The 14,591-nt window shown below is 54.6% G+C and overlaps 1 protein-coding gene across 1 annotated transcript; it reads left to right on the top strand.

The window, feature by feature from the left end:
* The first annotated feature begins 3,667 nt into the window (after window positions 1-3,667).
* Window positions 3,668-14,215, top strand: LOC124516190 (chymosin-like). The gene is made up of 9 exons (XM_047085393.1): window positions 3,668-3,729; window positions 6,880-7,030; window positions 7,884-8,001; window positions 8,823-8,941; window positions 10,107-10,306; window positions 11,710-11,823; window positions 12,578-12,722; window positions 13,229-13,327; window positions 14,078-14,215. The coding sequence occupies exons 1-9, from the start codon at window positions 3,668-3,670 to the stop codon at window positions 14,213-14,215; spliced, it is 1,146 nt and encodes a 381-aa protein (XP_046941349.1).
* Window positions 14,216-14,591: the final 376 nt, after the last annotated feature.

Genomic DNA, 14,591 nt, shown 5'->3' with positions numbered 1-14,591 from the left:
CCCAAAAATAAATAAACGTTGAAAAAAAATTTTTTTTAAATTCTCTCATTTTCTCCTTTCTCTTTTCCTCAGGAAAAGAAGTGACGTCACTACCTTTTTTTTTTTTTTTTTTTTTTTGCCTCGAGGAAGATGTGGGCAGGGCGGAGAGCCAAGGCAACGTGTAGGATTTCCAGGTCAGGATGTTGTTGCCTGAAGCCTAAGCCCGTAAGAGAACTCAGGGTTCCTCAGAGGTTGTAGAAGGTAGAGGCAAGGGAGACAGGTGGGTCGTCAGTGGCAGGGACCTGGGGCCTGCTTTCTAGTGGTGGCCAGGGGGCCTGGCAAGACCAGAGAGGAGTCAACGTGTGGCCTCTCTCGGGGAGTATGACCCAGGTAGCTTCCAGAAGAGTGGTTTGGCCCAGGTGAGGCATGGAGGCAACAGGGCCCCAGGCAGGGGCAAGGAAAGATCACCCGGCTTACCCCAAAGCTTGGTCTGCTGGAGAGTCATGTGTGCTGAAGCATATCTGTGGGGCACTATGCAAAAATGACCAAGATTAACTTGCCCCCAGCCTGGAGGGTCAATGCCGAAATTCAATTGATTTCTTGAACAGGAGGTGAACAGATGCCTTGTACAGACCTGAGGTTCAGACCAGCAACATGAGCTTGTAAATCCCACATATCACCAAGGCTGGGGAATGACGTGGAACGTTCAAGGTCACGCAATTGCAATCATTTACGACTCGTATTTATAGAGGTCCTAACACATGGTAGCACTGGACTGTCCTTTGATCCTCACATGAGCATCTCAGTGTCAGAAGAGGAAACTGAGGCATCAAGAAATGAAGGAACTTGCTCAAGGCCACAGGACCATGTGACAGACCCAGGACTGAAGCCCAGGATGGTCACACATGCACTTTCCAGAAGCCATGCTCCCTTGTCAACTGGCACCTTGCAGTGGGAGATGTGTGTCCCTTTGGATTTCCTCCTACACCGCTTATCACAGAAGGGTCGCACGTGGGATCCGATCCGTCCCCACCCGACTGCGGGCTCCCCAGGCGTGGAGATGACACCAGCTCCATATCTCAGTGGCCATGGTTCACACATAGAACTTCTCAAGTTATGAGTTGAACTGGCTTTGTTGCTGCTGATGTCTGAGTAGAGATCACATGGTGGGCACCCAGGACAGGTTGTCCCAAGTCCCTGATTTTGTTTAGCCACTTTTGTTGGTTAGTCGCCAGGCACAAAGAATGTAGACCAAGGTGGAGGGTGCCTGGGTGGCTCAGTCAGTGAAGCAACCGACTCTTGATTTTGGCTCATGTCATGATCTCATGGTTTGTGAGTTCAAGCCCCATGTCAGGTCTGTACGGACGCACAGTGTGGACCCTACTTGGGATTCTCTCTCTCTGTCCCTCCCCTATGTGTGCTCTCTCTCTCTCAAAGTTAATAAGAAACTTAGAAAAAAATCTAGATGAAGGGGAGTTGTCCCCACCTGGTACTGGGTAGCCAGTGATGAAATCTTATCATGGTTTTTCTAAAAGCTTTTTGCAATTCTTGGCCTGCACCCATGGATAAGCAGTTCTAACGCTCTGTGCCATCTGGGGCAACGTTCCTGATAGAGTGCACTTGAATGCTGTTAGAATGATCTCAATCTCGTGAGTAAACACGAAGCAACCGGTGCTAAGGGGTCTTTAGTTTTTGGCTTTGAGGGTCACCTTCCGATGGGAGGGATGGCTGAACCTGACTTCCCAGGCTCATTGTCCAGGACTGTTTGCCTCTGGGTCGGGCTGGGCCCCTGGTGACGTGGAGCAGAGTTGCCACAACGCTCCCACTTGGTGGTGTTGACCCTGGAGGGTCCCAGCCCCGGAGGATGGGCACAGGCATGGCCGTCCCAAGGGGTATCCGGTGGTCAGCAGGAGTGAGCTAGGAGCAGAGCCGGTCCAGACAGGATATTGCAAATTCATGAACTTGCCATAGAATGCCGGGCCCTGTGGGACATTATGTAGGGTGTCAGACCAGGGATCTGTGGCAGTTCAAGCAAGTCCCTCAACCTCTCTGAGTCTCTGTCTCCTCATCTGTAGCTCATAATAAAGATGTGACCTGTGGTGCCTCCAGAAGGGTAGGAAGACCATTCATTAACTCATTTGCTTAACCAAACGTTTAGTGAGCCTCTTCTCTGCCTCATGCTCCGTGCTGGGGTGAGGGAGGAAAGACCACTCGGAGGCAGGGCCACTAGGGCAGGACATACGGCCCCGGCCTGGCAGGGCAAACGTCTTCAGGGAAGAAACAGGAAACATGGGGTACTGTTGAGCGGTGTTTTTTTTTCTCTCTGCTTCCCTGGCTTTTGGAATGGGAGGGTGGGAGGGTGCCATGAAGATGTGCTCCTGGCCGTGTCCTGGGGCACCGGGGGCAGCAGTGTCCTGGCCTTCTGAGCAGGATGGCTGGGTGTGGCATCTCATGGGAGGGATCACATCTGGCTGTCTTCCTAAGTCCTTCCATAAAGCACTCAGGTCCCCCGTCGATGGGCCTCCTGAGGCCCTCACGTCAAATGCAGGAAACTTCCAGGCCTGTCTCTCTCAGCGTGCCCCTGTATCCAGGGCCCACGACATGCCCGCCTCTTTGGATACCCAGCCTGCCCTCTCTAGTCCACCCCCACCAGTCCTGCCTTGCTACCCTGATGTCTGTCCTGAAGGCTGTCGGTGGCCGGCCCCATGCTCTCCTGCCAACCGTGGCCCCAAAGCCCCTGCCTTATTCTGACTTGATCCTGACTTTCCAGTTTATAGCCTCCCCTCGTCCCAAGGTGTGGTCTTCTCTACCGCTTCTGTGGCTGAGTCTTTGTTTTCCTTTTGGCCCTCATTCTCTCTCAGGGGCCCTCCACTCATCACACAGCCCCACATGTGTGTTTCGGGGAAGCTCTTCCTAGACCTTTGCGTGGACAAAGGTGCCGGCTCTCGGCCTAACCTGTTGCCTAAACCTGACCATCACGCCACATTTTCTGCCCTCCGTGTGTGCACGGCACACGCCTGCCTCCCCTGCTCACCCTCGCCAGCCCTCCGTTGCTCAGGGGATCCGGCACCTATCCCGCCCTTCCCAACACCCTTCCAGCATGGAACCGGGGGCCACGGCCCTGACGGTGCAGGAGTGTTGGGCCTGCCGTCTGACCAGGGTGGCCAACTGAAGGAGCATCCCTGCCTGGGCAGTGCACTGAATGCTCCCTGGAACACGGGGCTGGGAGGCCTGAGCCGGAGGATCCCGGGCAGAGCAGGCTGCTGGCTGTCTGTGAAGTCAGGCCCAGGCAGGAGAGGCAGCTCAGACAGGGGAAGGGGGGTTGCTGCGAAGAGACCTCTTTACAGCCCGCAAGGTGGAAGGCGACACAGGTTTCCGGGGGTGGCCCTGCCCGGGTTCGCTCGAGAAGTCCCTTGTGGAAGGGGAAATCAGGTCAGGGAGGCCTCTGGGACATTCCCCAGCACATGTACACTTCCACTTTGAAGTCCCTGCTGTGGTGGAATTCGTGGCCCTTATCGGAGTGGGTGTTAGGCACTCTGGGTTCTGTCTTAATGTGTTTGGGGAACAGCCCGAAGTCAGGGGGTTATCTCCGCAGCCTGGGCCTCCAGCCGGAGGGGTCAGGGCTCGCTCTCTATAAAGGCTGTGGGAACAGGCACCGGCTCGAGCAGTGGCCAACCCACCATCCAGGATGAAGTGTCTCGTGGTGCTACTTGCAGTCCTGGCTCTCTCCCAGGGCAGTGAGATCACCAGGTGGGTGTCAGGCCCCAGGGGGACGTGGGGGGAAGGGCGTCAGGTGTATCTGCTCCGGGTGGGTCTCTCCTGGGCTTCCCCTCCTTGCCCTGGGGAATCTTCCGAGGAAATGCTGCAGGTTCCCAGGAGAAGCGCTACACTGGTCTTGCCTTTGCATCTGGGATCCTTTCCTCTGAGTGAGCCCCGCCACTGCAGGGTGCGGTGGCCAAGGACCGGGGCTCAGAGGGGACAGCCTGCGGGATTAAGGGGATGGTTTCTGGAGTCAAATTGCCTGTGAGTTGATCCCCAGCTCCGTCAGTAACCTGACTCTCTGCGTCCCATTTCCTCTCCTGCTATAAAACGAGGGTAACAGAAAGCATCTATCTCATAGGGTTGGCACGCGGACTATATGAGCTGGTGTTTGTAAAATGCTTTGAACGGCGTCTGGCGCGTGATGAGAGCTATGTATGCATTTCTTTTTTTTTTTTTAATTTTTTTTTAACGTTTATTTATTTTTGAGACAGAGAGAGACAGAGCATGAATGGGGGAGGGTCAGAGAGAGGGAGACATAGAATCCGAAGCAGGCTCCAGGCTCCGAGCCATCAGCCCAGAGCCCGACGCGGGGCTCGAACTCACGGACCGCGAGATCGTGACCTGGCTGAAGTCGGATGCTTAACTGACTGAGCCACCCAGGCACCCCTATGTATGCATTTCTTTTTTTTAAAATTTTTTTTTTTCAATGTTTATTTATTTTTGGGACAGAGAGAGACAGAGCATGAACGGGGGAGGGGCAGAGAGAGAGGGAGACATAGAATCGGAAACAGGCTCCAGGCTCTGAGCCATCAGCCCAGAGCCTGACGCGGGGCTCGAACTCACGGACCGCGAGATCGTGACCTGGCTGAAGTCGGACGCTTAACCGACTGCGCCACCCAGGCGCCCCTACATTTCTTAAACGAAATAAAGTTCTCTCTGTGGAGGAAGTTGCCAAATTCTCCTCCAAAAATTATAACTGATATTTCTTTTTTTTCAGACTTTTTTTGAAACGATTTTTTATTTTTTTTATATTTTTAAAAAATATATATATTTTTAAACGTTTATTTATTTTTGAGACAGAGAGAGACAGAGCATGAACGGGGGAGGGGCAGAGAGAGGGAGACACAGAATCGGAAGCAGGCTCCAGGCTCCGAGCCATCAGCCCAGAGCCCGACGCGGGGCTCGAACTCCCGGAACGCGAGATTGTGACCTGAGCCGAAGTTGGACGCTTAACCGACTGAGCTACCCAAGCACCCCTGAAACGATTTTTTAAAAGTAATCTCGACACCCAATGGGGGGCTCAAACTCACGACCCTGAGACCAAGAGTCACACGCTCTCCTGACTGAGCCTGCCAGGTGCCCCATAACTGATATTTCTTGAGCTGCTTGCTACCAGATGCCAGAAACTTGGTTGGATATTTACCTCTGCTACCGCGAATCCTCCTGGATTAGGTAGATAGTATTATTTGCATTTTACAGATGAGGAAGCTGTTGTTCAGGGAGGACCCCTGAGCTACTCAAGACTGTGAGGCTCATAAGGGAGGAGCTAGGACTTGGTCCCAAGCAGACTTGCACTCTTACCACAAAATCATGCTATCTCTGGTTTGAGCCTTATCCCAGGTTTGAGCCCTGTCGAGCCCCGGGACTGGGGGAACCTGGACCCATCCCTGGGAAGCTGGATCCCTAAAAAGGGGTCAGGGTGGCTTTGACCAGTGGAGCTCCTCATGGTCCTTGAAAGTGAGGCTCTTTAGAGTGCCAGACATTTGCGGGGGGCGGGGGCTCTCAGTGCAAAAACTAGGGGCAGCGCTGGGGGAGTGGGGGTTTCCACGGTGAGCTTCCTGGTCTCTGTGTGGGGCAGTGGGCTGCAGGCGTCCCTCAGAGGGAGGCTCTCTGGGACCTCGTGCTGGACACAAGAGCTCAGTGGAGACATCGGGACACAGGAAAGGGCAGCTGTGGGCTTGGTCTTGGGAGCTCAGACTAGCTTCCTTCCTTTTGGGCTTACGTCCTTTTCTATCATCAGAGACAAAGGCTGAGAAACAATCTCGAGGACCTTTTATTTCTGTTGGGTGGAATTCACACCTGAGGGCTGGGGAAGAGAGGCACCAGAGGAGAAACCATAATTCACACACAGGGCTGTTCCATATGGGATCCGCCTGGGATGTGAACAACACGAGAGAACCCATTTTTTGTTTTATTTGACTGCTGCCATTTTATTACCCTCAAAGCACTTTCATGGCTGTGGTCACCACTCGTCCTTCAGAGGATGAGGCTCCCAGAGGAGGACCGCATGGCCCTTAGAACTGAGGGACCCCAGGATCATCTGGCTCCATTCCTTCACACTACTGGAGGGGGGACCTGGGAGCCAGAGAGGTGAAGCTATGGTTGGCCAAAGGCAGGGCTGGAGAGTGGCTGGAGAGAGGAAGGAGGTCACCCCTTATGCTGAGACCGAGCTGAGACTCAGAGGGTTTTGGGGAGCGACCCAAAGTACCACAGCCTGTAAAGCTGGGTCTAGAACCCTCCTTCATGTTTCCCCTCCAGACTCTCTTCTGTTGGTTTGCTTCCATCATCCAACCCCTAAACTCTAGAAGCTCCCTTGAGGTCCACGCTCTGTACTGAGACCCTTCAAAGACTTTCCACACACTTCAGGCCACCCAGAGAGCCAGTCACAGGGGTCACAAGGGCGGAGCACTCTCACGGAATTTAGCAGGGTGTGGGGGACATCATTTCCTCTCTAGACAGCATGTCCCGGCGGGGGGCAGAGACTACCCCTGTGCCCCATACAGTGTCTGACACATGGTAGGTAGACAGTAAGACTTTGGAGACTGAATGGATGATATTGGGTCTCTCAAATCTTGGAGTTACAGTATTCACTAGCAAGCTATGAAATACATTCACTGAGTCTCTGGCAGCATTAAAAAAGAGAAAGGAACAGGGAATATCAGAGTGCGTTGTATTTAGTAAGGGTAGGCGCTGATTTGTGAACTGATGTAGAATACAATTTTTACTTTGAATTATGATATAAAAAAAGAAAGTGGGGGAGTAGCTTACGGAACCCAGAGCCTCTGGGCACCCTCTGGGAGGTCAGGCAGCCCTGGGGAGATGCCCCCCGGCATCATGAATTCTCCCCCGTCTCCTCAGGGTTCCTCTGCGCAAGGGCAAATCGCTGAGGAAGGCCTTGAAAGAGCACGGGCTGCTGGAAGACTTTCTGAAGGAACACCCATATGGCATCAGAAAGAAGTACTCCAACTTAGACAAGGTGTCCAACGAGCCCTTGGCCAACTTCTTGGACGTAAGTGGCTCTCCCCACCTTCCGGTAATGCTTCTCACAGAGTGTGATGGACGCCCCCTCCCGGACCCGGCCTGTTTCCCACTTCAAGGAATCATGGAGCCCTGTGGGCTATGGAGGCCATGTCCTTGCCCCTCAGTCAGCTCTGCGGTGGACCAGCGGACCCGGCAAAGGCAGGGCTCTGAATGTCATCCCCGGAAGGGTCTGAGTTCAGGCAACCTGCAGAAAACATCCCTTGGGGGACCATAATCTGCTCCCAGGTGCACCCCCATGCCTTAGGAAACCCATGACTTCATCCGGGCTGGGCAGGGATGGGGTACTGGTACCCATGTGCCACCGCCTAGGACGTGACAGGTACGCCCCTTGTGCCCTCTTCCTTTCTGGAGCCTGTCTCTTCCTCATCTGTCATCTGTCACTGCAGTAAACAGCCTTTTGTTTCCAGTGCTCTCATTTCCTTATCTAGGTCATGCTGGCACCCCTCCCCCCCCCCCCCCCCCCCCCCCCGCACCGGCCCTAGTTCTGACTCATGGGGAGGCTGGCAAGGTGGCATGGCAGGGGTAGCTTGGGCTGGGACTTGGGGGTCCGTACCTCGCTGGTGCCCCATCTTTATGTCCCTGCCCCTGGCAGGAGGGCCCAGTCTTCCTGCCAAGAAGGGCCCACATTTTGATCTAATGTCTGGGGCTTGTGGGAGGGGCCAGGCTATCGCGGCTCGGGTAGGAGCCAGCGTGGCAGCTGGAGGTGAAGAACCCTCCCCAAGGACCCTCATTCCCCCTTCCCCCCTTTTCTCGATGCCAAACATCGACGCTCACCCCTATGCTGTGCTCCCCACCCCTGACCCCGTGCTGTCTGTCCCCAGTGTCAGTACTTTGGGAAGATCTACATCGGGACCCCGCCCCAGGAATTCACCGTGGTGTTTGACACCGGCTCCTCGGACCTCTGGGTGCCCTCTGTCGACTGCAAGAGTTACGCCTGCAGTGAGTGACCTCCCTTTCTGGCCCGCCTCTCCAGGCTCGGACCCCAGGGCCCCTCTGCCAGCCACGGTCAAGGTGCTGGGCAGGGGGAACGTGGGTGCAGGAGAGCTTGCTCTGACGTTCCCAGCCTCCCGGTTGCGCCCCATCTCCTGGTTCAGCCCTTCCAACCGGGCCATGGATTGGGAAGGTGTGCAAATCACGGGTCTAATGTGTAAAGCACCAGCTGGAAATTAGGGAGGCTTAGGCTATTTATTTACTTATTTATTTAGTCTCCATCAGGAGCCAAGGCAAGCTGCTGACCCTTCTGGGTCCTCGGTTTTCCTTTCTATAAAATGGGGCTATTATATGCCGGTGGGTGCCTGGAGAATGAAGTGAGAGGGTCTTACTGTTGATGATGAGTAAACAGCTAATACATGCTATTAATTTATTCCTCCAACAATCCTGGGAGATTGGTGTCCTCTCTACCTCCATTTACCAGAGGAGGAAACCAAATTTCAGAGAAGAAAAGAGTCTTGCCTAAGATGGCAAAGCTGGAAAAAGTCAAATGTCCATGGAAACCGCAGGGATGGCTTTTTGCTTTCCTGTTTCGTTTGGAAGCTACACGGGTAGCACCAGGGGTCAGAGAGGTGGGTCGAGCACCAAAGAATAATTTTCTTTACTAAACTGTGTGGGATCCAGAGAGAATGGGTGCTTGTTTTCAGCAGAGAGAATGGTTAGTATTTAGACCATATTCTTACAGGGCCTGGTGAGGGTCTCAGCCCTGGCTGACACCGTCCACTGGTGAGAAGATTCTGTGGGCCTCGCTAACCCTGGGTCTGTTTCAGAAATCCATCATCGCTTTGACCCATCCAAGTCCTCCACCTTCCAGAACCTGAACGAGCCCCTGTCCATCCAGTACGGCACCGGCAGCATGCAGGGCTTTCTGGGTCTCGACACCGTCACTGTGAGTGGGGCTTTGGGTCAGCAGGCACTCACCTTTCCTCCCCAACCAGCCGCTTCACCACCTAGACGCCCAGGCTCTGGTGAGCTGTCCCTCCAGCTGCGGCTGAGAGGCCCTTTGGATCCTGTCCTCCCCCCCACCAACCGGTGGCCTGGTGGGGATTTAAAATCTGAGAGGGATTTTAGCCAGCAGCTGCTGTGGCTCGACCTTCCCTCCTCCCTCCTCTCCTTCCCATGCCAACCCCCAGAGTCCTCTTGAGAGGCTTCTCCATGCCTACTTTCCATCTTCCCAATCTTCTTCATCTATGCTTGCCATAATTGGTCCAGGATCCCCAGCCTGTGCCAGAACTGAGCTCTCTTCAGTGTCGCCTGTGTGATCTCACTGGAAATGTCGTTCTTAGAAAGGTGCTATTATCCCCTTGTTCAGAGGAGGAAGCGGAAGCTCAGAGGAGTCAGTAACTTGCCCGAAGTCACACAGCTGGGAGCTGAGTGTCAGAACCCCGCCTCCCAATCTTTGAGCGGTGCCCTTGGCTTGGCCTCCCTCAGTCGCCCTGGAGGACGAATCCCCTGCCCAGGTGTCATGGAACAGCATACTCTTTCGCGTCAGAGAGCACCTGTGCCCTGTGGACAAGGGTTCCCCTGTCTGTTGCCACTTTTTGGCTTGTAAAGTACTCGACACAGGGGTGGGCACACAGTAAGGGCACAATACACATTAACTTCCTTGTCTCTTTCCTCACCCACTATCCAAGATTAAGCAGCATCCCTCCATGATTTTCACCTCAATCTTCCTTGAGTCCTTTCTGGGTCTGGCTGAAGGCTCTTTTGCTTTGAGCCAAAAGGGAGACACGGCTCTTCTCCATTGACAGTCCTTTCCTCAGCCTCTCTCGTAGGCAGGACAGGTGCCCACGCAGCTCAGGCCTCCCCAAGAGTCAGCAGCACCAGGCGGCAGGGGCCCAGAGCCTCTTCCTCGGTCCCCGGCTTCATTGGACCAATTCCCTCAAAACCACAGCGCAGAGCTGGGAAAGGAGGGCTTTTCTTTGCTCGAGTAACTACATTACCTGGAGGAGGGAGGGCGAGTCCCAAGGCTGATCCTGATACCCACTTGCCCTGGGATCTTCCTGCCTCTGGCTGAGGGGCCCTTGGTGGAGGTCACTCTGCCTCTCTTACAGGTCTCCTCCATCGTGGACCCCCAGCAGACTGTGGGCCTGAGCACCCAGGAACCTGGCAACGTCTTTACCTACTCTGAGTTCGATGGGATCCTGGGGCTGGCCTACCCCTCTCTGGCCTCTGAGTACTCAGTGCCCGTGTTTGACAATATGATGCAGAAGCACCTGGTGGCCAAAGACCTGTTCTCTGTTTACTTGGACAGGTAGGAGCTGTCCCCAGGCAGGGTCAGACGTCCACAGCCCAGCAAGGTCTCTTGGCTGAGGAATGTCCACCCCTCTGGGACACGGCAACTCAAGGGTGGTGTCCAGAATCCAAGAAAACCTCTCCTTGTTTCCAGGCAGACCCAACTTCTTGTCCCAAAGTCCCCCACATAGCCATTGATACAGACAGAGTCCATTGGACCAACATTTGACTTTGATTTCTGGCATTTAAAAAATGAAGCCTGACCCCATCTCTGCATGGGGGCATTTTTTCTTTTTAACATTTATTTATTTTTGAGACAGAGAGAGACAGAGCATGAGTTGGGGAGGGGAAGAGAGAGAGAGGGACACGCAGAATCTGAAGCAGGCTCTAGGCTCTGAGCTGTCAGCACAGAGCCTGACACAGGGCTCGAGCTCACAAAGTGTGAGATCATGACCTGAGCCGAAGTCGGACGTTTAACTGACTGAGCCACCCAGGCACCCCTGCATGGGGGCATTTAACATCTTTTTTCCAGAGTAACCAGGACTCCATAATCATTGTGGGTGTCACTGAGATTCATAGACTTCTATTTATTTTTATTTTATTAAAAATTGTTTTTAATGTTTATTTTATTTTTGAGAGAGAGACAGATAGAGCACAAGTGGAAGAGGGGCAGAGAGAGAGGGAGACGCAGGATCCAAAGCAGGATGCGGGCTCTAAGCTGTCAGCACAGAGCCTGACGCCGGGCTTGAACCCATGAACGATGAGATCGTGACCTGAGTTGAAGTTGGATGCTCAACCAACTGAGCCACCCAGGCGTCCCCACAGACTTTTAGAGTAGGCTCCAAAGGAGTCCAGTCTTCTCCTTTCACTATGAAGGAAACTGAGGCCTGGGAGGGACGATCACCCCAGGAACTGGTGGCTAAGTCATACCTGTGTCTCTGTTTCTGTCAAAAATAAATAAACATTAAAAAAAAAAGTAGCAGAGGGGGAATTCAGTGACACTGCAGTGTGCCCATGTTTCCTGGCTGAGAGAAGAGCCCCGGAGTATGTGGGACCTTGTTGAAGACTGTCTCTTCTACTTGTAGCCAAAGGTCTGGGGGCAGGGGGTGGGCACAGGGGGACCCCTGAGGGTGACCTGAGCAGAGCCCAGTGGTCATGTGACCTGTGTGGTGGTCATTTCCTGACCTCCCCTCGGGAGGCAGGTGCTGCCTCAGCCGGGGGGGGGGCTACAGAGCTCAGAGAGAGGATGCTGCAGCTGTTATCAGGGAAAAGCCCCGAAGAGCGGGGAGGCCGGGAGAAAGCATCTGAAGCCTTCGGGGTGGAGGTGGGAGTCGAGGGCAGGGTGGACAGGAGGGCCAGGTCTCAGTGGCATCTGCCCCTGGGAGGATTGTGGCGGCCCGTCACCAATTTCCTTGGTTTCAGGAATGGCCCGGGGAGCATGCTCACGCTGGGAGCCATTGACCCCTCCTACTACACAGGCTCCCTGCACTGGGTGCCTGTGACCGTGCAGGAGTACTGGCAGTTCACCGTGGACAGGTGAGTGAGCGGCAGCCCTGGGCCCCAGCCACGGGGTGGTTCCGGGTGTGGGGACGGGAGGGCCTGGGGATCAGCCCGGGAGGTTCTAAGAAGGCCTGCACACCGTAGCTTGTAAGACCATCACAACAGATTCTGAATTAGACGCTGCCAAGGCCAATGACCTTTGCCGATGAGCACGCTGGACATTCACCGATGCTTCATTCTTAAGAGTGCTGCACTAACTGAGCACTTACTACCTGCTAGGCATTGGGATGAGTGATAATAGGACCGTCTCGTTTATTCCTGGTGAAAACCCTATGAGGTGGTGCCATTAGTAATCCTCATTTTATAATTTACTGACCTCAAGTCTGAACCTCGTGACCATCCCTTGAGGAAGTCAAGGAAGGAGGGGTTGTGACTCCATTCTGTGGATGAGAAGCCGGAGTTCAGGAAGGCTGGGTGACTTGTACAAGATTTGCAGCAGGTGGATGGTAGGGAGGAAATTTGAAACCAGATCTTTAGGCGACTTGTGCAGTACTCATTCCACCCCGACTCCAAAGTCTTGCCATGTGATTTTACAATTTTTTGACATTTCTGTCCCACAGAAGGTGGGGAAGCCTTGATTTAGCTAATGACTTGGGAGAAAATGGTTTCAGGTCTTTTCTATGAGCTCTGGAAGTGGTGCTTGGGCTTGCCCCCTGCCCGAGGATCCTGGCAGGGGAGGGAGGGTTGGATGCTGGACGTGCTGCGAGGCTGTCCTGTTTCTGCTCTGCAGGGTTACGGTCAATGGCGTGGTGGTGGCCTGCGATGGTGGCTGCCAGGCCATCCTGGACACAGGCACCTCCATGCTGGTTGGGCCTAGCAGCGACATCCTCAACATCCAGACGGCCATTGGAGCCACCCAGGATGAGTTTGGCCAGGTGAGGCCAGGCCCATTTCCCCCGAGGGGCTGGGATTTCTCCTAACACCTTCACAATGGCCTTCCAGCTCCGCCCACCACTGCCGTTGAGGCTCTCACGTCTCATGCAGTTGCAGCGGCCCAGGTCTGGCCTCTGGTCTCCAGGAGGGCCGTGCATCCCCGAGCTCTGCTGCACCTCCTTGTTCCTTCACCACCCCACGGGTCTCCCTGCTTCCTCCCTGACAGCTAAGAGCTCCCAGTGTCCTGGCTGAGACTGGAGGGGAAACACTGAGGCCAGTCCCTCTGTCTCAAGCTGGGGTCTGTCCCTGCACTGACTGACAGCAGGTCCTTGTCATTGTGACTCTTGAGGCCTGAGAAAGAATCTCCCTAGAGTCCTCTGGGTGGGCAAGCCTCTCCCCACCGCTTGGCTCCAGTGCAGAAGAAGGGGCTGTGCCTGGGCTCTCCTCTGCCTCTTTCAGCCAGATCACATCCCTTGCCCATCTAAGAGGACCTCCTTCTGGTCTTTAGTTTGACATCAACTGCGGGCAACTGAACAGCATGCCTATGGTGGTCTTTGAGATCAACGGCAGGAAGTACCCACTGCCCCCCTCTGCCTACACCAGCCAGGTATGAGTCTCAGGAGAGGAAGCCTGGGTTCACCCGGCACCCCTTCTCTCTCCTGGCAAGTCAGCGAACTTCTTTGGTGGCGTGGCCCAGATGGGGAGTGTGGGAGGTACATGTAGATCAACCGGCCTTTCTGAGTGGGGCCCTGTTGTCCTTGGGCCTCACGTGTGGTTGTTATGGCCTCATCCTGGGAGACATGGGGTGGAGAGAGCCCAGCGGCTTGAGGGAGGGTGGGGTAGGCAGGACCACAGTTCCCCGTGGGAACCTCCATCCACTGTTCTAGCTTCTAAGCCCAGGGCTCTGGAGCTTTGTCCAGGATTTTTGTGGATAGCCTGGGCTTTGTGGGGACCCAGCCCTTATCCCCCCCCTGACCCACTGTCCTCAGCTTTGGCCTGGCCTTGAGTATATACAACTGGTAAGGCCATGGGGCCCCCCGGCCTGGTCTGGCTGGTCCTCAGGGCAGTAGGTGCTAAGAGGAGGGCTGGAGGCTAGAGAGGACAAGTGAGGAGGAGCAGGGTCAGGGGACCATCCCAAGTGATCTTGCATTACATCACTTGATTTTCTGAGTATCGGTTTTTTCACCTTGTTGAGCGAGATGAGTCTGATACTTGTCTGCTTACCTCGGAGGGTGATTTCAAGGATGACAGGAAATAATAACTGAGAGAGTAATTGTGGGGTGTGGTGGGGGAGGCTTGCCATCGGATGTGGTGACTGTGGTTGGGACCAGCTTCATCTCGGCCTTGCCTTTCCCAGGATCTGGGCTTCTGCGCCAGCGGTTTCCAGGGTGAGGGTGACGACCCGCTGTGGATCCTGGGAGATGTCTTCATCCGGGAGTATTACAGTGTCTTTGACAGGATCAACAACCGCGTGGGGCTGGCCAAGGCCATCTGATTGCACCGCCGACCGTGGAACACGCATGCACTCCCTAAGCGCACATGCATGTGCACACACACACAGGCACACATATGGACCAGGTTTTCTGGCAGATGGTTCTCAATAAACACCATATCGCTGCAAAGTGTGGCTTCTGTGGGGCCAAAGCCCTGCGCCCTTGTGGGGGTGGGGAGTGACCGTCATGTGGTACGTCCGGCAGCATTGGGGCTTCGTGACTGGGGGAGGGTTCAGGACCTTGTTGGTGGATGGAGACTTTCACAAGGGAATTGGCCACTTCAAGCTTAGGCCAGGTAAAACCAAGGCACGTCTTGCCTCTCTGTTCTCTCACTCTAGATCTTTCTGGGGAAAGGGTACAGTAGGGGAGACCTTTGCA

Source organism: Lynx rufus, unplaced genomic scaffold (assembly GCF_022079265.1).
Source record: "Lynx rufus isolate CCGP_SWC_20201006 ecotype Redwood Valley unplaced genomic scaffold, mLynRuf1.p SCAF_2, whole genome shotgun sequence".
Taxonomy (NCBI): Eukaryota; Metazoa; Chordata; class Mammalia; order Carnivora; family Felidae; genus Lynx; species Lynx rufus.
The sequence above is the reverse complement of the archived record's forward strand: the minus strand, read 5'-3'. Positions and strand labels throughout refer to the sequence as shown.

Excerpts from the sequence above, each read along its gene's own strand:
- LOC124516190 (XM_047085393.1), top strand. The coding sequence starts at position 3,668 with ATGAAGTGTCTCGTGGTGCTACTTGCAGTCCTGGCTCTCTCCCAGGGC. Across the intron at positions 8,002-8,822 it reads CTGCAAGAGTTACGCCTGCA|AAATCCATCATCGCTTTGAC; the intron begins GTGAGTGACCTC and ends GGTCTGTTTCAG. Across the intron at positions 13,328-14,077 it reads CCTCTGCCTACACCAGCCAG|GATCTGGGCTTCTGCGCCAG; the intron begins GTATGAGTCTCA and ends TGCCTTTCCCAG.